A 24,781-nucleotide genomic window follows, 5' to 3' on the forward strand; every position below is an offset into this window, starting at 1 on the left:
TCAACCTGGATACTTTTCATTCAATAATGAATGTCGTTCTTGTTATTATTCCGGATGTACCTGTTCTACACAATATAGGTGTGACGGGTGTTTAGACCGCTACTATGATCCTAGTCAAAAGTGTTATAGTTGTCCAAACACATGCAAGAGGTGCACAAGCTCGAGTAATTGCTCATCATGTGAACAAGGCTATTACGGAACTTTCTGTCGGTTTCATTGCGACACTGACTGTCAAAACGGTGTCTGCGACTCTGACCGATCTATCTGTAACTGTAAAACGGGATATGCGGGTACCCATTGCACAGATTGCGTTGTGGGAAGATATGGCGCTCAATGTCAATACAAATGTTCGTCCGGGTGCCTCAATAGTGCGTGTGATCAAGTAACAGCGACATGTACATGCAAAACAGGATGGACCGGTATTGATTGTCGCAGTTGTGCACCTGGTTACCATGGAAATCAATGTACGCTCATTTGCCGACCAGAATGTACGACTTGTGATGGATACGAAAGCTGCCAGTCATGTGTGAGTGGACAATATGGGTATTTTTGTCAGTACGCATGTGGAAAGGGATGTCTGAATAATGAGTGCAACAAATTAAATGGAAAATGTCAATGTCGAAGCAATTTGTTTGAGGGATACAAATGCGCTTCCTGTGTCCAAGGTAAATTTGGACAAGACTGTGACAATGACTGTCCTGACACATGTTCGTCTTGTTCTGAATTTGCTATCTGTACCTCATGCAAACTCGGCTTCTTTGGTAACACATGTGAATATAACTGCTCCGAAAACTGTAGCCATTGCTCACAATCAGGACAATGTTTGTCTTGCAGCGCAGGATACACACATATTGAAACACAATGTATCTGTCTGCAAAACAAATGCACCACACCAGACAATTGCGACCAATGTGAAAGTGAAAAATATTATCCAGACAGAGGATCTTGCTGCCCTTGTTCATTACTTCAACATTGTAAATCATGCAAAGTGATTTCAAATAATACTAAGTGTATTGCATGTGATGTCGGATACTATCTAAACGAGAGTGGTGAATGTTTCAACTGTAGCCTTACATGCATAGAAGGCCAATGTAATTCGCTTACAGGAGAATGTAAGACAGGTTGCAAGAGCAATTACTGGGGTAAGCTTTGCGAACACAAATGCAATGAATCCTGTCATTCATGCAACCGATCTAATGGTGAATGTTTGGAGTGTGCTTCAAAACTGAAATATGGGCCACACTGTGACATAACTTGCAGAGAGACCTGCGTTGACAAAGAATGCTATTTATCTGGGAAATGTATCAACGGATGTTTAGAAAACAACTTTGGAGAAATGTGCGAAAATGAGTGCGACAAAAATTGTATCTCGAATGGTTATGGAACAAGATGTTCATCAGAAAGTGGAGAATGCCTTCATGGTTGCACACCTGGCTACACAGCAGTTGTTTGTCCTCAAGGTAAAATATTCATGCTTCAATTAATCTCAAAGAATCTAATACACAAAAAATGGTATATTGCCGCTAAAGCAATTTATTATAAAACACCTCCAGACATAGTTATCCCTCATCTGAATACATACTATGAATTAAAAAATGGGTTTCATAACTGAATAGTTATATTCGTATAGTCCTTTGAATAGATGAGAATTGAAATGTATATTGTATGACACGTAGGAAGTTATGACGTCATTGTTAGTTTCAATACTGCGTTCCGATTGGATAAGCGCGACAATATTTAACCCTTGATATACGACGTTAAAAAGATATCATATTTTATAAAAACGTACGTTGTCGGTAACATTTCTTTCAGAACTTAAACTCAATAACAGAAGAAACTGTGTTCTTTCATCGTAATGAATAATTATTCAAAATGTAAAGATAAAATATCAACGCATTTTTTTTTTTTTTTTTTTTTTTTTTTTTGGCGGGGAGGGTTTAAACAAAGATTAATATACCAACGCTATTTTTAATTCCATGAATCACGCTTGCCAATTCATAGTCATTTGCTCACTTGCCTTACTGCGTGCATACAACATAAACGCAGGGGAAAAACCGATCAATCTTTAAATATAAAACACAATGATTTCGACGCCATCTCGTATCAGTTGAATTACAAGATGTTCCGTTTAAATATCAGTGATGACTGTTTAGTGTGAAGAAGTATACTTTAAATGACCATGTTTCTATTTCTGTTTAGGTGAAACACAGACTTTTGGTGGCTCACCAGCAGCCGCTATAGGTGGAGGTGTTGCAGGCGGTGTGATACTAATTATTGCAATCATTGGCGTCATCGCATTCCTTCTACTCAAGAAAAGGTGCGATTCTTTTCAATTTATTAGAGTTCTGCCTGACTTAATAGACCTTTACCATTTATGTAGAAACTTTATTTTACTCATAAGGTAATGCTTTATATTGTTATGCATATTACATTGCAGACGTGCTGGAAATAGTTACAAAGAAACGACAACATTAAAGACTGATCAAAATGAAGAACAGCACGTGGACTCATCAGCGGTCTATGCGACTGTGACTAAAAACAGTAAGCGCATTCACAAGTGTGTCTTTTACAAACCTTAAAATATTACTGTGTATGAGAGACACCTATTTATTAGTTCATGTATTTCGGAAATAATCTATGTACGTCTGTAGACAAAAGATATATATTGTTTATTGTACGTGCAATTTATTCATCTATTTTAGCAGTTGTTCAACCCGATGCTATTTATGCGAACACTGTTGACGATACCCCACAGATAATCTTGATTTCCAATCCAAGTTATCAAACGCCCCCAGAGAAGAACACTTGTTCAGAAATGACTTGCAAAGAAGACAATCTTGAAATTGGTAAGATGCTACGCATGTTCAGTGTGTTTTTATAGCTATTAACGCATGTTATGTTCAATTCCACTGCACACTTTCCTGCTTATTGTACGTTATTTATAATATGAATCGGAATTCGCTTGTCAATAACCTTAAGTGTTCACAATGTTAATCAATTATAATATATATCTTGCTTCGATTCACTTTAAAATATTTGATGTAGGACTTCGATTATTTCGAATTGTTGTTTTCAGACGACGAGGACGCTATTGCAAGGGAGATTGCTATTAGGTTTGAAGAAAATGGAAGAGTGTATTACAACAATGCCAATGAGGTTAACAAAACCAAGGTCAAAGTTGAGGAGTTGCCTACGTATGTCACTGCAAAAACGAAAAGTTCATATGAAGATGAGTTTGAGGTAAATTTGTAATAAAGTCTGATATTGAAAAAGGTTTAAAACAGTTTTGAATACATTTCATGAAAACAACACAAATTACTTTAATTGCTTGAGTTGATACACATTCATGTGGCGTTTTCTTAATTTTCGAATGAGGGATTTCGATCTAGGTAATTCATATGGTCCATGCTCAATATACAAACTAATATACTAGCGTTGAGGTGTTATCAATGTGAACACGTGTTTGGCCAACATATAACACCCATGAACAATCTCCTTCATAGTGTCCAAAGATTATAATGCTGACGTACAGGTTGTTGTTACATTCAAGTCTATTCTACCCATGGTTTTCTGTTCTTCCAGAAATTTCCCTACGGTCTTACAAAACCGTTCGAAGATTCACAAAAGGCTAGCAATATGTCACGCAACAGATATAAAGGAATTTACCCCTGTGAGTGAATTATTTTGTTTGATTTTCATGAAACATGCGGGGCTGTTTAATGATGGTACATATAAACTTTTGCTTTTTATTTAAATTTTGGTTAAGTAGATACATTATCAAACGCGCAGGAATATAAGATGGTAAACTTAAGCCACCAATAACTTTGTATGATTGTAGTGTACCTTCGAGGAGTCAGCAGTGTTGATTGGACTAGATTCATTCATTGACATGTAATGTTTGTAAATGGTCTGTATCTGATGAACATTTTGTTTAAAGTTGCGTTTAGTTCATGCTGGCTCCGATAAGTCTTATATATTTTTTAAGTTGAACTTATAGATAAATGTTTGGGTAATTTGCTGTCGAGCCCTCATAGAACAGTTTAAACTCGCAGTGACTTCTTACTTGGTTTTAATGACCTTGGTGCGGCGGTTGCCCTGCGATGTATGGATAGTTTTGTAATTAATGGTGTTTTATATAGACATGTGTATTTTGAATGGTGTTTGTTTGACTTTGATCAATGTGTCTTTAAGCAGAATCCTGATAAATGATTCGACTTAAGGCCTTTAAATATTTTATTACAATTCAATGTGAAAACTACTGTACATTCACAGTTGTCATAAAATCAAAGAATTTCTCCAATAAGAGGCACAAAGCAATGTCCCAAATACAAGGATGGTTTGACTACCGACCTTAACCTCTGAAAGACTGGGACATGTTTGTGTGTGTTTTTGTTCAAGAAGCATGATCTTGTTTGCAGATGACGATGCACGGGTGAAGGTTTTGTACAATGGATCTGATTATATAAACGCAAGCTTTATTGATGTATGTAATATTGTTGGATACTAATAATACCTTGGATCTGATTCCAGTCACATTTTCTTTGCGTTTGTATTTTTTCTTAATGATTAGTTCGTTTGATAAATAGATAAAGTACGTTTGTAAATTTAGAGTCTTCATACTGTCAGTTGTCCAATTTTAACCAATTTATCTTTACTTCAGGGTTTTAAAAGAAGAAATGAGTACGTTGCAACTTTAGGTAGGTGTGATGAGTAATTTCCTTTAAGATATATAAACTATTATATTGATCATCATCATCATCATCATCATCATCATCATCATCATCATCATCATCATCATCATCATCATCATCATCTATAATAATAATATAATAATAATAATAATAATAATAATAATAATAATAATAATAATAATAATAATAATAATAAGTATAATATCATCTTTTTTTATTTTAAGAAGGTAACACATTATGATAGAATTACAGTGTCAACTATTAAACATCACATTTTCAATATGGCCTTCTAAAACAAAACATAATGACATCTTTACACAATTCACACATGTATACATACTATTAATCAAATATCATCAAATACAATAAACAACAAGTCATATAAAGCATTAATGCATAATTAAACATGTTAATTATGTTGAACACATGTATACAATTCACACATGTATACTATCCTTCAAATATCAAAAAGGATAAAAATAAATAATCATATGAAGCAGTAATGAAAAATAAACCGTGGTAAATACACGAATTTCAAGCCAATTTCACAAAATGTTTAAATGTATTCAGTCGGAGTTCAAGTCTTTACTAGAATGTTTAAATATTTATTCAAAAGAAATGTTTTATACTTAAATTTGAACGTTGCCAATTTATGGACATTTCTTACTTCTATATAGTCCATACGTGCATACTGTTGTATGAAAAGGAAACCTTGAGATAATTTGTACTAGGCAACATATTGCAAATAAAGTTCTTTTTTGAAACTGATATAAATGTATAGTTTTCATCATTTGAAAATGTTAAAAGATCTGACATGTATGTTGGTACCATACCATGCATGGTTTTATATACAAGTACTGCAGATTATCTTAAAGAGATTTACCTGCTTCACACTGTACCCTTCACTATTTTAATTTTAAGGATTATATGACAAGGTTTAACAGACAATATTTATTCATAGGTCCGATGTCTAAACAACTTGGAGACTTTGGATTGTTTTGGGAAATGGTCTGGCAGCAGAAAATAGAAAAAGTTGTCATGGTCACCAATTTAATTGAGGAAAACGTAACTAGAATGTTAATACCTGAACGATTAAATTGTTTAACATGATTTGATCGATTAAAGGGTTTTGCATGTTTTAAGTGATTAAAGAGTTTTGCATGTTTTGACTAATTTAAGTGTGTTGCGTGTTTTAAAGAATTAACGTGTTTTTCATCTATTGTCTAGACCTTTGAAAACATTTTATAATACCTTGAAGTTAAACTGCTAACAAACATATACAGAAAACGAAAATTATTGCATAACCTTTTATGTTCCACATTTTGTAAGAAATATAAGGTAATCAATTATGTAAAAATCAAAACAAAGAAAAATATTTAAACACATTCCTATTTATAACATTACTTGACATGTATTATTCCTCCTCAAAATATGCGGTTATATTAATCTTTGTTTACTGTTTTGTTTCATCTCAATAATGCAACTCGAGTATTTTACAGAAAGGGAAATGTGACCAATACTGGCCGAATGTTGGATCGTCTGCCCGTTACGGAAACGTTAACGTTACTTGTCTGTCAGAAGATGAGTACGCTGAATTTACCAGACGAACTTTTCACATATCTCAGGTATGATGTGTTATAGTGTATTAGTTAAATATTATTGAATGTTTGTTTACATTTTGTTTTTTTGTTTATTCCTTTAAAATCGAATATAGTAATACTAATATAAACTACAACAAATTATTTAAACATTTATCTTATGTCATATTAATTGTGAACCTCATTTTATTGTGAACATATTATTATATTTTATTGCAATTCGTAAAAGGAAGTTTTGATATGCATACGTTAAATACAGTTTTTATAAAACTACTTTATTTGATTGCTTGTGGTTGAGTGAATACATACCATGTATTTAATGAAACATAACTTTCTAGTCGTCCTAAACTTTCATGTTAAAATCTACATAAGAGAAATATCCGGGTCGTATTTACCCTGCTCGCTGAGTTGAAACGCACGGTTGTTTTGACTATAACTAGTGCATGTGAAATAATCAGTTTCCAAGTAATCTGTACAGCTTTAAACTAATGATAACATGATAGTAAACAGTGCCTTGAAGAAAAATAAAATAATAAAATAATAAAAATAGAGTATTCCTGTCCACACATAAATCAATGTTAATTGATATACATGTACTACCAAAAACAGATACTACCAAAATCCCATTTTTATATAATATATATATATATATATATATATATATATATATATATATATATATATATATATATATTATATAAAAATGGGATTTTGAATATTGGTGATACGGTGCGAGCTTTGTCTGGTACTACACCGTATGATATCTATAAGATATGATGGATAATATCCTATACATTTCCCGCTAGAGTTCTGCAGAGAGAAAACTCCACCAGTTCCATTTCACGTGTTGGCCAGACAGAAGTGTCCCTGAGGATGTTACTTCTCTTGTGGAGTTCAGGCAAATGGTCCTGAATACTTCGACAAAGCTGAACGGTCCAACAGTGGTCCATTGCAGGTAGTACCATTTGAATGATCGTCTGTACAAGTATACATATATATACCATGGACCTTTATCACTATAAACAAAAAAATGTGGGGTTATCTTGTACAGATATATATTCGAATTAATGTTTTAAGTGTACATAGAAACATTACAAACCTGTTAGTTTTCTGTATACTTTAACACAAAGCTACAAGCCAATATTATTTATCCTTCTAACATAATCATAAGTCTCCGTTTGCCTTCAGTGCTGGTGTTGGACGAACGGGCACCTATATTGCTCTTGACATCCTGACGAAGGAAGGAATAGCGGAAGGGAGCATTGACATCCCCGGATGTGTGCTCAACATGCGACAGAACAGGCCCAACATGATTCAAACACTGGTATACATCGTAGTATAAGTCTAGGAAATGTCTTTCACCAAAGTATTGTAATTGAAATATCATAACATGGTGCAAGTCAGCTATGGAAGCAATACATTTGGACGAAAGGTCCTTTGGAATACCAAAATACATACGAAGTCTTAAACAGTCTCTGTATAACTGATCGTGACCTTTTCTTTGGAGTTGAATTGGCCTCCAGTATAGTGTTAATGTTTAACACGATCTCTGTTTGTTATATGGTAGTGAAATTTTGCCTGTATTTTCTGTTGTTTTAATTTGGCAATTCAGGATACTGAGCTTGTCCATGTTATTTCCATTATTTGATTGCAGCAGTTAAGGATACTTGGTTGAATTGACTCGTGTACTTTGATATATTAGAGCTGTCTCAATATCATAACGGAACATATATATCTCAATTTTAAACCGCAGGAAGAGTGACAGTCACTCTATTGGCTAAGAGCTAATAAATTTGTTGCTGTTGTATAAATCATAAGAACAATCAATGTGATGATTGTTTTATTCAAACGAAACGGATTTGTTTTGCTGTGTTTATATTAAAACAGTTTACAATGATCAGTTCACTCTTTCATAATTTTATTATTTTTAAATTCCCTTCTTTCCCTGACAAATAAGCTTAATTGTTTGCCGACCGGTATTTCACTGAAATAATTCCAGGTATTAAATTCCTCTATACTTATCACTTAAAGGTAGATCAACCGCGTGAGTGTTTTATTTTATTTTATTCAAAACCGTTTGGTCGTTATCGAGTAACTTTAAGATTAATTCAAAGATCTGAAATAATTATTCATTTGTTATGATAGGAAAACCTCAATGGAAAGAGAGCATTTGGAAATCAAAACTTCATAGACTTAAGGCAGACGTTTACTTATGGGTATGTGTTATTATACCAAGACCTCCTTCATATGAAATGTTATAAAACGTGTTTTTTTATTTGCAGGAGCAGTATCAGTTTCTCCACAGAGCCCTTGTTCACTCATTAACGTTGGACTGTAACCCGGTGAAAGGGGAGAGTTATCAGCAGTTCTTGGACAGCCTCAATGACGGTGATAGGGCGAAGTTGTTTCAGGTACTACTCATGATATGATAATTGAAATATCAGAAAGAAATCTAGTAACCGACAAATAAGTTCTGGTAATGTGGTGTATTGGCACAACTCTCTATACGAGAAATGTGTAGTTAGTTCATGTTTTAAAATCGATCTCCACCTCCTCCTCAACCTTTTCGCTGCCCTTTCCAGCATTCATGAACGGTATGGCTTATATAAAGTTTCCGTGCGTGTCACTTGTTGAATGTCTTACTTGCTTTGATTTGATCTGTGTGTTAACACTTTTACCGTATTCTGCTAGACTTGCACCTTTGTGTATGTTGTACTATTAAGATTTTTGATAACAATTGTAAGTAAAGTTGTCAGTGATGGAGAGAATTAAATGTTGAATTTCAGCAAACCCAGTTCACAGCGGAAGAATATTCAGAGAAAGAATCTCAGGCGATCGCGAGAAACAAAACACTCAAGGGCAAAAATAGACAAAACGCCGACATTCCAGGTAGAAAGTATTGTGTTATATTTGGTTTTCTAATTTTATAACTATTATACAGAGACTAAATGTTTGTTTTAGTGTATTATAGCAATAAAGTTCACCTCGAGAGAACCAAAAGCTGAATCTCACGAGTTGCTTTTTACTTTAAGTGTTCTCCTTTATACAACTAAAGGAGATTTAAAATGACAGCTTTTCAGATAAAATCACGCTTAAGCAAAATGGAACCGAATGGCATTTCGGAAATAAATTGTGTCCGAGCATTGCACGCGCTGACGTTTTATTTGGACGTGAGAACAGGCTATAATTTAACAGTGACAAATATGAAATTGTTATTTCCACTATCTGAAACAGTGAATTCATTGTTATTCTACGGATAAATCTTTATAAACCACCAGAAAGGGTATAATAAAACTATATACATGTATCAAATCCAAAATCTGTTTAATTTATTGAATTTAATATCATTAATGGTGTCGCCATTTTATAATGAACTAAGGGCATAATATATGTTACGTGATGTTATGAGCGCGTTGATAAATAGTAGGCATTAAATAGCAATGTTTTATTAACTTAACGTTGTTAATCATCATATTTATGATACAAATATACTCTCACATTTATGTTTATTCTATACAACATTTATTGTAGCCGTTTAATGAATTCCTTTAATGAGCGCTAAATGTAATATCCAAACATGCAAGAGCTAGAAAACATTAAAGGTAACATAAGAATAAACATGACCTTTTTAATACAATTTAGGTGACGGAAACAGACCCCGGCTAAATAAAGGCATGAAAGAGGGCAGATCGGATTACATAAATGCTGTTTTTATAAACGTGAGTTAAACAGTTCCATACGCTTAGATCAGATTTGTAAATCCTGTGGTTGTAAGCCAAGGACCTATTTCACGAACACTCTGAGGAAACCAAATTCTTTCCCGCGCGAAATTCTGTAATCTGAATAGACTGTAATAATAACAATTCAATCATATAGCTGAAAAGTCATTTTTTGGTACGTTAAACGAAGTTGATTGGTGAAACTTGTTGCACGTTTTATACCGGACAGGGTCATCGGACGAAGAATCGCTTTTTGGTTGCACAAACACCCTTGCCAGAGACAGTGGATGATTTCCTAACGCTCATTTATCAAGAGTCTTGCTCGTGTGTTGTCAGCTTTGAAACGGACATTGGTAATAATAAGGTAATGTCAACCTTATTTCTTGTAACATTTCAATGAGGCAGAAGGTTTACGTATGTACAATTTTGAATCACATCCTAGTGCAATTAGACTTAGCTTACATTTTTTATGTTTATTTTTTAATAAGTTTACTTATGACTTATTATGGAGAAAAAAGTTATTTTGGGAAAAGCAGGATGATAAAAAAAATCGGCCGTCGGTTAAGACTTCTAACTGAATTTCAGAGCGTGGGTTCATATTTTCCTGCGGACAATCCAGTGTTAAAGAAGGGAGCGTTCAACGTTAAAAGTTTACGGCAAGATGGAACGATCTTTTACACAAACAGAACTCTAATGCTGGAGGCAACGGGCCAAAATAAGGTAGAAGCTTTCAATCTATAAAATAGTAAGTGTTAAATAATCACATTTCTCTTTATCCTTCACTTTTTATACTTAAGAACGACTTTTAATTATACAATTATAATATATCACTTTCAAGGAGACTGTCATGAGAAGCATTCCGCACCTAGCGTTCACTGCCTGGGACAGTTCGAAAAACACTCCAAGGTCCGCAACAGAGTTTTTGGACTTCATTAACTATGTTGAGGAGGCATCAAGAACATCTGCATCTCGAGGACCAATTCTTATTCACTGCATGTAAGTTTCGTATTTATTTGCAGTTCGATAGTACCGGGATTGGTCATGCTTGTCCCTGTAGTTTTCACTGTATCAGGTATGTACTAGTATAACAATTGACAACTCGATATTGTGACCTATAAGAGGCATTTTTAAATTTAGAAAAAGTAAAATGCAGATGATTAATATGAAACATAATAAATCGCAATTAAAATGTATTGTGAAACGTTATCAAGACTGATTAATAAAACAAAACAAAATATTTACCAGTGACGGAGCCAGCAAGAGTGGTTTGTTCTGTGTTGTTTCCCTGCTCATACAGAAGATGGCCGTTGAACACGAGGTCAGTGTTGTAAACGCTGTCAGGAAGGTCAAGGCAAGGCGAAGGCTCGCTATCCCAATCCAGGTGATAACAATCGTCATATTATATAAGATATATCTCAGTAATTTCTGTCAGTGTCCACGTTATTCAACTAGTATCCCTGTAGTTCTCAAAACTAGAACCACTGTAGTTTTAAATAAATTCACTGTAATTTCAAATAGTGTCCCTTTTCCTTCTTCCTTCCAATGAGTGACATTATAGTTTCAAATAGTATACCTGTAGTTCCCATGCGGTTTATTATAATTTCACATAGTGAACCTTGAGTACTAAAATGTCCCTTTTGTTTCATAGAGTGTCCATGTTCAAAAGAGTTTTTTTTCTGTACTTGAAAAAAGTATTCATTTAGTTCCAAAACATGGAATAACTCAAGTTACAGAGGGGCTCCCTTCAGTTTAAATAATGTCCCTGTAGTTCAAAAGACTGTCCATGTAGTACCTAAGAAGAGGTTTCATGTAGTTTCAAATAGTGTCCCTGTAGTTTCAGCAAGTTTCCCTGCAGCCTGAAATAGTATCCCCGTTTTAGTAATTGCTTTTGATTTATTTTTACCTTTACGACCGACTACTGCACTACACTACCAGAAATCAATATTCTAAAGTACATTTGAATAACCTGAAAATTGACGTTTTTGTCTTGCTGTTTCAGTCACAGTTGGAGTTCTGCCATGAGTGTGTTCTGGCGTACATCAAGTCTTTTGAAAATAACATGTACTCAAACTTCGCTGAAACACATTGAAATGCCATAAGTGTGTTCTAGTGGACATTAATTCTTTTGTATTAAAAGGATAAACCCCATTGTACTTTTGGACGTAAGATATTGTTGTTAAAACCTAGCTTGGACGAGAAGCAGCTGAGCAGCCGGCCATTAGATTTAAGTCTTTTAAAAACAGCATGTACTCAAAGTTCGGGGAAAGACAGGGAGTTCAAGAGTACATTCTATCTTTTGCCATATACACAACCTTCATGTATTGTTATGATTATAAATTCTGTTTTAATATAATGTTTGTATAAATTTAGTGAACATACCTTAAAATGACATGAGTGCACTGTAGCATACCTTAAGATGTCATGAGTGCGGTCTAGCACACATCAAGTGTTTTAAATACAACATGCTTTCCAATTTCTGGAAAAAAAACATTAAGATGTCATGAGTGTCTTCTAGCGTACATTAAGAGTCTTTTGAATACAACCTGTACTCAAACTTTGGGAAATACATTATTAAGATGACATGGGTGTGCTTGAGCTCACATAAAATGTTATGAAAATAACATGTATTCCGAATATGGATAAAGACATTAAGATGTGACATTAAGATCAGTGTGTTGTAGCGTACATTAAGAATGTTTAATATAAAATGAGCTCAAACTTTGTGAAAGACATTAAGATGTATTTTCATATATTGTATTCCGAATGTTTCAGGGGAAAAGAAATTAAGAGTGGTTCTAGCGTACAACAAAACTGTCCTTAAGAATAGGTTTTTTATTTAATGTTGAGTTTATGTTCATAGCGTACCCATATTCTCAGAACTTCAACTTTGGTGAAATGCATTTTGGTGTTGGTGCAATGACAAGCATCTTATATCATGAGTTATTATATGGTGTTAGCATTTAGTGAATGATTGTGGTTCGTCTGTTCAATATATATTTAACACATTACGAATACCCTTGTTCTTCATCTTATGTATATGTATATGAAATAAAAGACCAGTCTTACACTATTCGTTTTTTTCTCCTCCAGTGACCGATGCAGCTTTAGTGTAGGTCTGTCGGTAGATAATCATTTTAAGATTTGAAGTGGATATAAAACAGTGTACATGCATACGTCTGCAGAGTGGTGCGTAGAAGAGAGGAAATGAACCACTAGTTATGCAATATACGTCTTCATAGCGTTTACCTTGGGCATGATGTTGCGTGTGGAGTGTACACGGGTGGGGTGTCTATTCCTGTTTAAGAAATAAAATATAAAGGTAAAATCATGCAATTTCAGCAGTTATTAACTTGTTCCTGCATAGAATTTGGACTAAAGAAATCATTCCAATGCCTTATTCCGAAGACTTTCTAAAACAGTTTCAGATCGACACGTCAAACATGTACAAATAATTAAGTATGGCTTTGCAATTTTCGCAACGGTGCCCGAACATGTCCAGACAACAGCCGAATGACATATAATAAATCGGTTTTATGAAAAAATTGTAACATTCAAGAAATATAACACACCAGTTCGGGCCATTTTGCATTATAAGGATCAGTCTGTCAGCCCACGAAGGTGTATATGGGCCGAGGCATTCGGGGCCAAACTGGCTGGTAGTTAAATGGCATATGACCCTCAGTGGTGTGTAGTTTGGCCTAACTTTGCTACTTATATACACATTAAACCGGAAGAAGAATAGGTCATGCTAGACGCTTGCATGTGTAATGTGATAAGTATTGTCGAGCATCAGTAGACTTAAATATTTGTCTGACTGGTATGAATAAATGTCGGTCGAGAAGAAACTTTCGTCTAAAGTGTTGTTGAAATAAAGAGTTTTTATTTTCGTATGTATGATACAAGATAAAACTGAAATATCATCACACCTTTAGCTGTAAGGAAACACTTGATATGTTATTTAAGAACACCTCCAATTAAACACTCAGAGGCATATGATTGCCCACAAATAAGTAGGCTTCATTAAGACTATGAGTGAAATTTCTTAGAATTAAGTAAAGTGGTTTATTTTGTATTTATTAAGTGTACACTGCGTTTTTGGCCGGTGTCTTCATATCGTGAGTATACCGAATTTGCATTTTGAGTTTGGGTTTGTCATGTCAAATAGCAATAATTATAAAAAAAAAATATTCTCAATATTTGCCCCCCCCCCCAACCCACGGAGAGGGCGAGGGCCCCTCAGGAGATTAAACTCACAGGTAATATAGAAGGATAGTTGTATACATGTGTCTGTAGAATGTTTTTTGTTTATCATTACAGTTGGTGTTCATTGCTCTGTTAATGCTATAAAAGGTCCCAATTTACTTCATCCTTGCCGTGGTTGTTTCTATTTCTGTTCACTCTTGGAATCTACAATTATATACAATTAGACGTGGTGATTCTTGAATATAGTAGTTAAAACAACACAGGAGGACAATGACAGCGCTACACGCGTCGTATTTAACCACGTTTTTTTTCTGAATGCGGAGTGCCGTTAACGTCAATGCAAGAGGACATTGACAAAGCCGCACTCACCATTTTCAACTGAAAATAGTTGAGATTATTGGTAGGACTGCTTTTCTGCAGCAATACGTTTACAATTGAACCCGAAGATAAAACGGTATCATCTCATCATAATATTTCTTTTAAAATGCAAGGGCTTAATTTCGAAAGTTAAAAGTAAGATCATCTGGCACGCTTTACAACTTGTCTGATGCAATTTGCCTAAACATATTACTATTTGTTGAGTTTGGTAAGGATTTTATTGGAACTGCCCAGGTAAGGTAGCATGCCAGATAAATTTCTGTCCAATTTAAAGCATTGCAAGGGCAGAAACTCCAATGATAATCAGGTTTTCTCATTGTTTGTCGATCTCATTCGAGCTATGTTGCCAAACAAACATTGCAAGATGGATAAGAAATTGTCAAAGTTTAAGATGGAAAAGGTTTTGTTGGTCAATCTGTTGCAATTCAAGGTACAAAACTCCGTGCAATCTTGCTGTTGATTTCAAGCAGTCGATACATAATACGCATAAACATTGTCACCACGTTTAGTCAATGAATGCGAAAGCAGGTGCTAGGAATTTAAGAATTGAAGTCCAAGAGTTTCTTAATGATTATTGCGGTCTAGCTGTTGATTAAATTTGGTTGAAACACTAACACAATAAACACTGCCTTGGGTTTAGTAAACCTCTGGTCGATAAAATGGACAGTGTGAATCTGGTCAAATATGACTATGCAAGGGCAATACCTCAATAAAGTGAATAATGAGATATCTAGGTTAAATACTACGCCCATAATTTAATCATTATAATTTAGTTTTTAAAACTTTATGAGGAGGTTAAAATTAAGACTTAAATAATGACAACGCTTACGAAGCGGACGGCGTGACTTTTTATTATTATCATTTAAGCAATATTAGTAATGGCACTTGATAAAATAACATATGAAACAAAAACATTACGTCTTTGATGTTATTTCAGGATGAAACTGTAAAGGGTGTCCTAAAAAACAACAATATCTTTCAACAAAAAGATCCAACATACGTTTACAAAAAGAAACCTTCACGAAGCTAGTAAAAGGTAAAACAAAACAACAACAATAAAACTACTAGTATACTTGTGAGTTGACTTTAACTTGTCTTGTTGTTGTGTTCTATGTCTTTGGCGTTTACACTGTGCCATTATATATATATATATATATATTGTCCTTAGTAAATGCAATTTTAATGCTCAATTTTGTATCGCAGACGTATGTAAATTTTAACAGCACAATCCTTATATTTCGGCCTTGCTACTCAGACGACAGCATATAAGTGGGCAATGATAGCTGATAATAAAAGAGAAACGTGATTTATTTCACTGTTTGTCTACGACTATGATAAAAATTCAAACTCAAAGTCGCGATGTTCTAGTATCGTGAGGGAAGTCACCAGATAAGGACGCTTAATCTGTGAAAGTGTCTTTATTTGGATACTTCGGTTCACATTCTGTCTAAGGAGGATACATGTATTATTGCGTTACTTTCAATGCACATAAAACTGATTTATAAACGTAAGTATTGTCAGTTATTTAGATCGTTATGTGATTTACTCCATGGGATAAGTATACCTATGTTTGTTGGATAAGTTTCAGCATTACTTTTAACAACGATTTTATAACGAGCATTACAAAATTGCATTAAGTTAATTTAACCTCTGAGATTTCGTTGAGGAACATGTGCTGGAACTTAAGTATTCACGAAAACAGCCTCAATATAGGATTTCGTGGGAACTATTTAAAACGTTCCAGTTTATTATGAAAGCTTTTCGCGTTTTTAGGGTGATAAACACCAAACAAGTGAAATATCACTTTCACAACTAGAAAGTTGTAATGTATACGTAATGCAAAACAAAACTTTTACATACGTTTATAATATTTACTACTATGGAAAAGAGTTATGTTAGTCTAGATACTATGGATAATACAATGAAAATTACAGGGACAGGCCCAGTTTGTTTTGTTGTTGTTGTTGTTGTTGTTTTTGATTTTTGTTTTTGTTGTTGTTGTTGTTGTTGTTTTTTGTTGTATGTATTTTGTTGTTTTTGTTGTTGTTTTTTGGGGGCTTTCTATGTGTCTTGTTTGATGTGTTCATTTTACATGATCTTATTTATATTTCATGCAACTTGCCTTTCCTTGTTGTTCTCTTTTTAATGGAGTTTTTCTTACATTTTAGTTGATACATATGACTTAATATCATGTCATTGTTAATTGTTTTTATTGTTTTTTATTGAATACATTTGTTTACGTTGTACAGAACATGCCAGAGAAGAGAGTTGTACGATATGTGACACCACTGTGCATACTCTTCTTTTTGTGTATTCCAGTTCACCTCGGCCTTTTCCATAGTAAGTTTTCTTTTACTGAGGTTGCGCTGTCTTTATTTGTTAGTCTGAAAAAACTGAGCACATAAACTTTCGCGTCTTTAGTCTGAGTTTGACACACAAAATGGCAAATATTTTATAGTTGTGGTAAAAATGGTATTTGAAGATAAATAGAGGTAAAGGACACTGTATTAGTTACAAATGGTTTGCTTCAATATTTATGCGAAAAACTACAGAAACAAGCTCAGTTGCGAAAAGTTTAAACATAAACCCTGTTTAATGGCATAAAAATGGGTTCACATCTTTGTCAAAATACTGATATCAAAGTTTTGTGACAATTATAAGTTTGCTTTTCTGAGTATGAATCTCTTACTAAGATTCATTACGTAAGTGAATGGGGGCACTGTCCATTGTTTGATGTTAAATATAGTTAGTTTGAGATGCTTCATCTATTAACTGATGAAATTGTGCCTGTCTGTGGGAATCTGCCTGTTTCGGGACCGTACCCATATGTGAGTTTTACACCATACTTCTGCAATGCGGGTGATAATCGATCTTTTACCGCTCAAAAAATGTCCCACCTCCAAAAACTCATTTGTTTAAACAAAGCAAACTTTCAGATTCATAGAAATTAGAAAGAAATAAGATTGTTTGCTGTTGGTCGGGAGCCACCATTTAAATATTTGTTAAATGATTACATTTATCTGAAGTGTACGATTCATTAGTATAGTGCACTATCATTTCGGTGCATTTAAATGAGTTTATATGACCGTGAATCTACACTTAAAATGCTCATGCATTTATCATTCTTATCATAGAGACGTTTGGATCAGGAACGTTTTCCCTGTGAAAAGATTAAGTATTTGTCGAGTAGAAAAAAATGCACCATTTCCGGGCGAAAAGGGGTCCCTTACTAGTATATAGTATTATGTTTGGATTTTTAAACAAATTTATTGGTGAATGTAGGAATGGCGATATTGAATGAGTTGTTTAAAACGAAAAGAATAAAATTGCAATCACGACAGTATAATATACCATAATATCAGACGAGTTTGGGGGTTGGGTTCTAAATTGTATTTTAATCGTTTTATTTTATTATTTCGAGTGCTTACTGTCGTACAATGATTGTCAATTTGGTTTGTTTTTACATTCTTTTCAGCTGATGACCACTCCACTCAAATAATTTTCAAAGATTTCATAAAATGGATAAAAGAAATAAGCAACAGCGAACACGACGAACAAGCTTTGAGGGACATTATAACGATCGTGCTATCTCGATTAGGTGCTTACCATACACACAATTATTTATGTTTTGAACGTGACCAAAGACGCTCCGAGGGTCACGGGTGTGATAGTGACTGTGCTAAAATGGTGAGCCGACTATAGTTCATTTAACCTCTGTGAGTTTTTACTTAGTAAATAATAGTTCATACACTCCTTGTGAGTTCGTGTATAGTTAATAATAGTCCATAAACCCCTGTGACTTCTTGCTTAGTTGATAATAGTTCATAAACCCCCATTTAGTTCTTACTTAGTCGAGCATAGCTCATAAACCCTCTGTGAGTTCTAACTTAAATGGCCATAACTCTTTAACACTATGTGAGTTCTTACTAAGTTGACACAGTTCATAAGCCCCCTGTGAGTTCTTACTTAGTTGATCATAGTTCATAAACACTTTCTAAGTTCTCACATAGTTGACCATAGTTCATAAACCCCGTGTAAGTTCTTACTTAGCTGATAATAGTTCACAAACCCCCTGTAAGTTCTAACTTAGTTGGTCATAGTTCATAAATACTTTTTAAGTTCTTAGCTGATAATAGTTAATAAACCCTCTGTGATTTCTTACTTAGTTGACCATAGTTCATAAACCCCCTGTAAGTTCTTACTTAGCTGATAATAGTTCATAAACCCTCTGTAAGTTCTTACTTAGTTGATCATAGTTCATACAGTCCCTGTGAGTTCTTACTTAGTTGATCATAGTTCATACAGTCCCTGTGAGTTCTAACTTAGTTGATCATAGTTCATAAACCCTCTGTAAGTTCTTACCTAGTTGATCATAGTTCATACAGTCCCTGTGAGTTCTTACTTAGTTGACCATAGTTCATAAAGTCCCTGTGAGTTCTAACTTAGTTGATCATAGTTCATACAATCCCTGTGAGTTCTAACTTAGTTGACCATAGTTCATACAGTCCCTGTAAGTCCTTACTTAGTTGACCATAGTTCATACACCCCCTGTGAGTTCTTACTTAGTTGACCATAGTTCATACAGTCCCGTGAGTTCTTACTTAGTTGATCATAGTTCATACAGTCCCTGTGAGTTCTTACTTAGTTGACCATAGTTCATACACCCCCTGTGAGTTCTTACTTAGTTGACCATAGTTCATACAGTCCCTGTGAGTTCTTACTTAGTTGATCATAGTTCATAAACCCTCTGTGAGTTCTTACTTAGTTGACCATAGTTCATACAGTCCCTGTGAGTTCTTACTTAGTTGACCATAGTTCATAAAGTCCCTGTGAGTTCTTACTTAGTTGACCATAGTTCATAAAGTCCCTGTGAGTTCTTACTTAGTTGATCATAGTTCATACAATCCCTGTGAGTTCTTACTTAGTTGACCATAGTTCATACAGTCCCTGTGAGTTCTTACTTAGTTGATCATAGTTCATACAATCCCTGTGAGTTCTTACTTAGTTGACCATAGTTCATACACCCACTGTGAGTTCTTACTTAGTTGACCATAGTTCATAAAGTCCCTGTGAGTTCTTACTTAGTTGATCATAGTTCATACAATCCCTGTGAGTTCTTACTTAGTTGACCATAGTTCATACACCCCTGTGAGTTCTTACTTAGTTAACCATAGTTCATACACCCCTGTGAGTTCTTACTTAGTTGACCATAGTTCATACAATACCTGTGAGTTCTTACTTAGTTGATCATAGTTCATACAGTCCCTGTGAGTTCTAACTTAGTTGATCATAGTTCATACAATCCCTGTGAGTTCTTACTTAGTTGATCATAGTTCATACAGTCCCTGTGAGTTCTAACTTAGTTGATCATAGTTCATACAATCCCTGTGAGTTCTTACTTAGTTGACCATAGTTCATAAAGTCCCTGTGAGTCCTTACTTAGTTGATCATAGTTCATACAGTCCCTGTGAGTTCTAACTTAGTTGACCATAGTTCAAACAGTCCCTGTAAGTCCTTACTTAGTTGACCATAGTTCATACACCCCCTGTGAGTTTTTACTTAGTTGACCATAGTTCATACAGTCCCGTGAGTTCTTACTTAGTTGACCATAGTTCATACAGTCCCTGTGAGTTCTTACTTAGTTGACCATAGTTCATACACCCCCTGTGAGTTCTTACTTAGTTGACCATAGTTCATACAGTCCCTGTGAGTTCTTACTTAGTTGATCATAGTTCATAAACCCTCTGTGAGTTCTTACTTAGTTGACCATAGTTCATACAGTCCCTGTGAGTTCTTATTTAGTTGACCATAGTTCATAAAGTCCCTGTGAGTTCTTACTTAGTTGATCATAGTTCATACAATCCTTGTGAGTTCTTACTTAGTTGACCATAGTTCATACAGTCCCTGTGATTTCTTACTTAGTTGATCATAGTTCATACAATCCCTGTGAGTTCTTACTTAGTTGACCATAGTTCATACACCCACTGTGAGTTCTTACTTAGTTGACCATAGTTCATAAAGTCCCTGTGAGTTCTTACTTAGTTGATCATAGTTCATACAATCCCTGTGAGTTCTTACTTAGTTGACCATAGTTCATACACCCCTGTGAGTTCTTACTTAGTTAACCATAGTTCATACACCCCTGTGAGTTCTTACTTAGTTGACCATAGTTCATACAATCCCTGTGAGTTCTTACTTAGTTGATCATAGTTCATACAGTCCCTGTGAGTTCTAACTTAGTTGATCATAGTTCATACAATCCCTGTGAGTTCTTACTTAGTTGATCATAGTTCATACAGTCCCTGTGAGTTCTAACTTAGTTGATCATAGTTCATACAATCCCTGTGAGTTCTTACTTAGTTGACCATAGTTCATAAAGTCCCTGTGAGTTCTTACTTAGTTGATCATAGTTCATACAGTCCCTGTGAGTTCTAACTTAGCTGATCATAGTTCATACAATCCCTGTGAGTTCTTACTTAGTTGACCATAGTTCATACAGTCCCTGTGAGATCTTATTTAGTTGATCATAGTTCATACAATCCCTGTGAGTTCTTACTTAGTTGACCATAGTTCATACACCCACTGTGAGTTCTCACTTAGTTGACCATAGTTCATAAAGTCCCTGTGAGTTCTTACTTAGTTGATCATAGTTCATACAATCCCTGTGAGTTCTTACTTAGTTGACCATAGTTCATACACCCCTGTGAGTTCTTACTTAGTTAACCATAGTTCATACACCCCTGTGAGTTCTTACTTAGTTGACCATAGTTCATACAGTCCCTGTGAGTTCTTACTTAGTTGACCATAGTTCATACAGTCCCTGTGATTTCTTACTTAGTTGACCATAATTCATACAATCCCTGTGAGTTCTTACGTAGTTGATCATAGTTTATACAATCCCTGTGAGTTCTTACTTAGTTAACCATAGTTCATACACCCCTGTGAGTTCTTACTTAGTTGACCATAGTTCATACACCCCTGTGAGTTCTTACTTAGTTGATCATAGTTCATACAATCCCTGTGAGTTCTTACTTAGTTGACCATAGTTCATACACCCACTGTTAGTTCTTACTTAGTTGACCATAGTTCATAAAGTCCCTGTGAGTTCTTACTTAGTTGATCATAGTTCATACACCCCTGTGAGTTCTTACTTAGTTGACCATAGTTCATACACCCCTGTGAGTTCTTACTTAGTTGATCATAGTTCATACAATCCCTGTGAGTTCTTACTTAGTTGATCATAGTTCATACAGTCCCTGTGAGTTCTAACTTAGTTAATCATAGTTCATACAATCCCTGTGAGTTCTTACTGAGTTGATCATAGTTCATACAGTCCCTGTGAGTTCTAACTTAGTTGATCATAGTTCATACAATCCCTGTGAGTTCTTACTTAGTTGACCATAGTTCATAAAGTCCCTGTGAGTTCTTACTTAGTTGACCATAGTTCATACAGTCCCTGTGAGTTCTAACTTAGTTGATCATAGTTCATACAGTCCCTGTGAGTCCTTACTTAGTTGATCATAGTTCATACAGTCCTTGTGAGTTCTAACTTAGTTGACCATAGTTCATACAGTCCCTGTGAGTTCTAACTTAGTTGACCATAGTTCATACAGTCCCTGTGAGTTCTTACTTAGTTGATCATAGTTCATACAGTCCCTGTGAGTTCTTACTTAGTTGACCATAGTTCATACAATCCCTGTGAGTTCTTACTTAGTTGACAATAGTTCATACAGTCCCTGTGAGTTCTTACCTAGTTGATCATAGTTCATACAGTCCCTGTGAGTTCTAACTTAGTTGACCATAGTTCATACAGTCCCTGTGAGTTCTTACCTAGTTGATCATAGTTCATAAACCCCGTGTAAGTTCTTACTTAGCTGACCATAGTTCATACAGTCCCTGTGAGTTCTAACTTAGTTGATCATAGTTCATACAATCCCTGTGAGTTCTAACTTAGTTGATCATAGTTCATACAGTCCCTGTGAGTTCTAACTTAGTTGATCATAGTTCATACAGTCCCTGTGAGTTCTTACCTAGTTGATCATAGTTCATACAGTCCCTGTGAGTTCTTACTTAGTTGACCATAGTTCATACAGTCCCTGTGAGTTCTAACTTAGTTGACCATAGTTCATACAGTCCCTGTGAGTTCTTACTTAGTTGACCATAGTTCATACAGTCCCTGTGAGTTCTTACCTAGTTGATCATAGTTCATACAGTCCCTGTGAGTTCTTACCTAGTTGATCATAGTTCATACAGTCCCTGTGAGTTCTTACCTAGTTGATCATAGTTCATACAGTCCCTGTGAGTTCTTACCTAGTTGATCATAGTTCATACAGTCCCTGTGAGTTCTAACTTAGTTGATCATAGTTCATACAGTCCCTGTGAGTTCTAACTTAGTTGACCATAGTTCATACAGTCCCTGTGAGTTCTTACTTAGTTGACCATAGTTCATACAGTCCCTGTGAGTTCTTACTTAGTTGACCATAGTTCATACAGTCCCTGTGAGTTCTAACTTAGTTGACCATAGTTCATACAGTCCCTGTGAGTCCTTACTTAGTTGACCATAGTTCATACAGTCCCTGTGAGTTCTTACTTAGTTGATCATAGTTCATACAGTCCCTGTGAGCTCTAACTTAGTTGACCATAGTTCATACAGTCCCTGTGAGTTCTTACTTAGTTGATCATAGTTCATACAGTCCCTGTGAGTTCTTACTTAGTTGACCATAGTTCATACAGTCCCTGTGAGTTCTTACTTAGTTGACCATAGTTCATACAGTCCCTGTGAGTTCTTACCTAGTTGATCATAGTTCATACAGTCCCTGTGAGTTCTTACTTAGTTGACCATAGTTCATACAGTCCCTGTGAGTTCTAACTTAGTTGATCATAGTTCATAAAATCCCTGTGAGTCCTTACTTAGTTGACCATAGTTCATACAGTCCCTGTGAGTTCTAACTTAGTTGATCATAGTTCATACAATCCCTGTGAGTTCTTACTTAGTTGACCATAGTTCATACAATCCCTGTGAGTCCTTACTTAGTTGACCATAGTTCATACAGTCCCTGTGAGTTCTTACCTAGTTGACCATAGTTCATACAGTCCCTGTGAGTTCTTACTTAGTTGACCATAGTTCATACAGTCCCTGTGAGTTCTTACCTAGTTGATCATAGTTCATACAGTCCCTGTGAGTTCTTACTTAGTTGACCATAGTTCATACAGTCCCTGTGAGTTCTAACTTAGTTGATCATAGTTCATACAATCCCTGTGAGTTCTTACTTAGTTGATCATAGTTCATACAGTCCCTGTGAGTTCTAACTTAGTTGATCATAGGTCATACAGTCCCTGTGAGTTCTAACTTAGTTGTTCATAGTTCATACAATCCCTGTGAGTTTTAACTTAGTTGACCATAGTTCATACAGTCCCTGTGAGTTCTTACCTAGTTGACCATAGTTCATACAGTCCCTGTGAGTTCTTACTTAGTTGACCATAGTTCATACACCCCCTGTGAGTTCTTACTTAGTTGACCATAGTTCATACACCCCCTGTGAGTTCTTACTTAGTTGATCATAATTCATACACCCCCTCTAAGTCCTTACTTAGTTGATCATAGTTCATAAGCCTCCTGTGTGTACTTACTTAATTTTCGCTTCCCGTACCAGGGCGGCTACACCAACACTTGTCCATGGCGGTATTATGATAGTTTTGTAATGAATGTTGTCGTGAAGCATTGTGGGTCACTTTTTTAAACAGGATCTTGGTTAGATTTGAGACTGCTTGGCCTCTTTATGTAGTTTTCATCGTTTTGAGATACTCTTCAGAATAAAGGCATTTCTAAATTTCCCATTTAGTATTCATCAATGAAATTCGCAGAAAAATCTATTTTAGACAATATACTGAGATAGTATACTTAAACGGTTTGAACCTCTATAATTTTTATAATTTGAGGAAAGGATGTTGAAGTAGAGCTGATTCCATGCAAAGTTAAAACAGCAGAAAAACTAAAGTATCAATTATTTAAAAAAAAATGCAATAAACTATTGTCAAATTTCCTTACTAAGATAAAGTGTTAAGAAAAATCCGGATCGTGTTTAGTTTGTTCAAATATTGCACATAGACGATGATGGGAAATATGTGTCAGTTAAAAGACGTTTTATCCCTTAGCCGCATATTCTAAGCTTAAAGATGTTGTATTAAACAT

General features: G+C 35.0%; 1 protein-coding gene across 1 annotated transcript in view; it reads left to right on the forward strand.

The window, feature by feature from the left end:
* The window catches only part of LOC128205067 (receptor-type tyrosine-protein phosphatase mu-like), a gene marked incomplete in the record, with an annotated part of 180,600 nt that extends 167,525 nt beyond the window's left edge, over positions 1-13,075 (forward strand). Inside the window, 1 exon segment of the mRNA XM_052906482.1 lies at positions 12,014-13,075. Within this exon segment, the coding sequence (XP_052762442.1) occupies positions 12,014-12,097 (84 nt within the window).
* Between the last annotated feature and the right edge of the window lie 11,706 nt (positions 13,076-24,781).

The sequence above is a fragment of the Mya arenaria genome, chromosome 10 (genome assembly GCF_026914265.1).
Source record: "Mya arenaria isolate MELC-2E11 chromosome 10, ASM2691426v1".
In the NCBI taxonomy this organism is placed as follows: Eukaryota; Metazoa; Mollusca; class Bivalvia; order Myida; family Myidae; genus Mya; species Mya arenaria.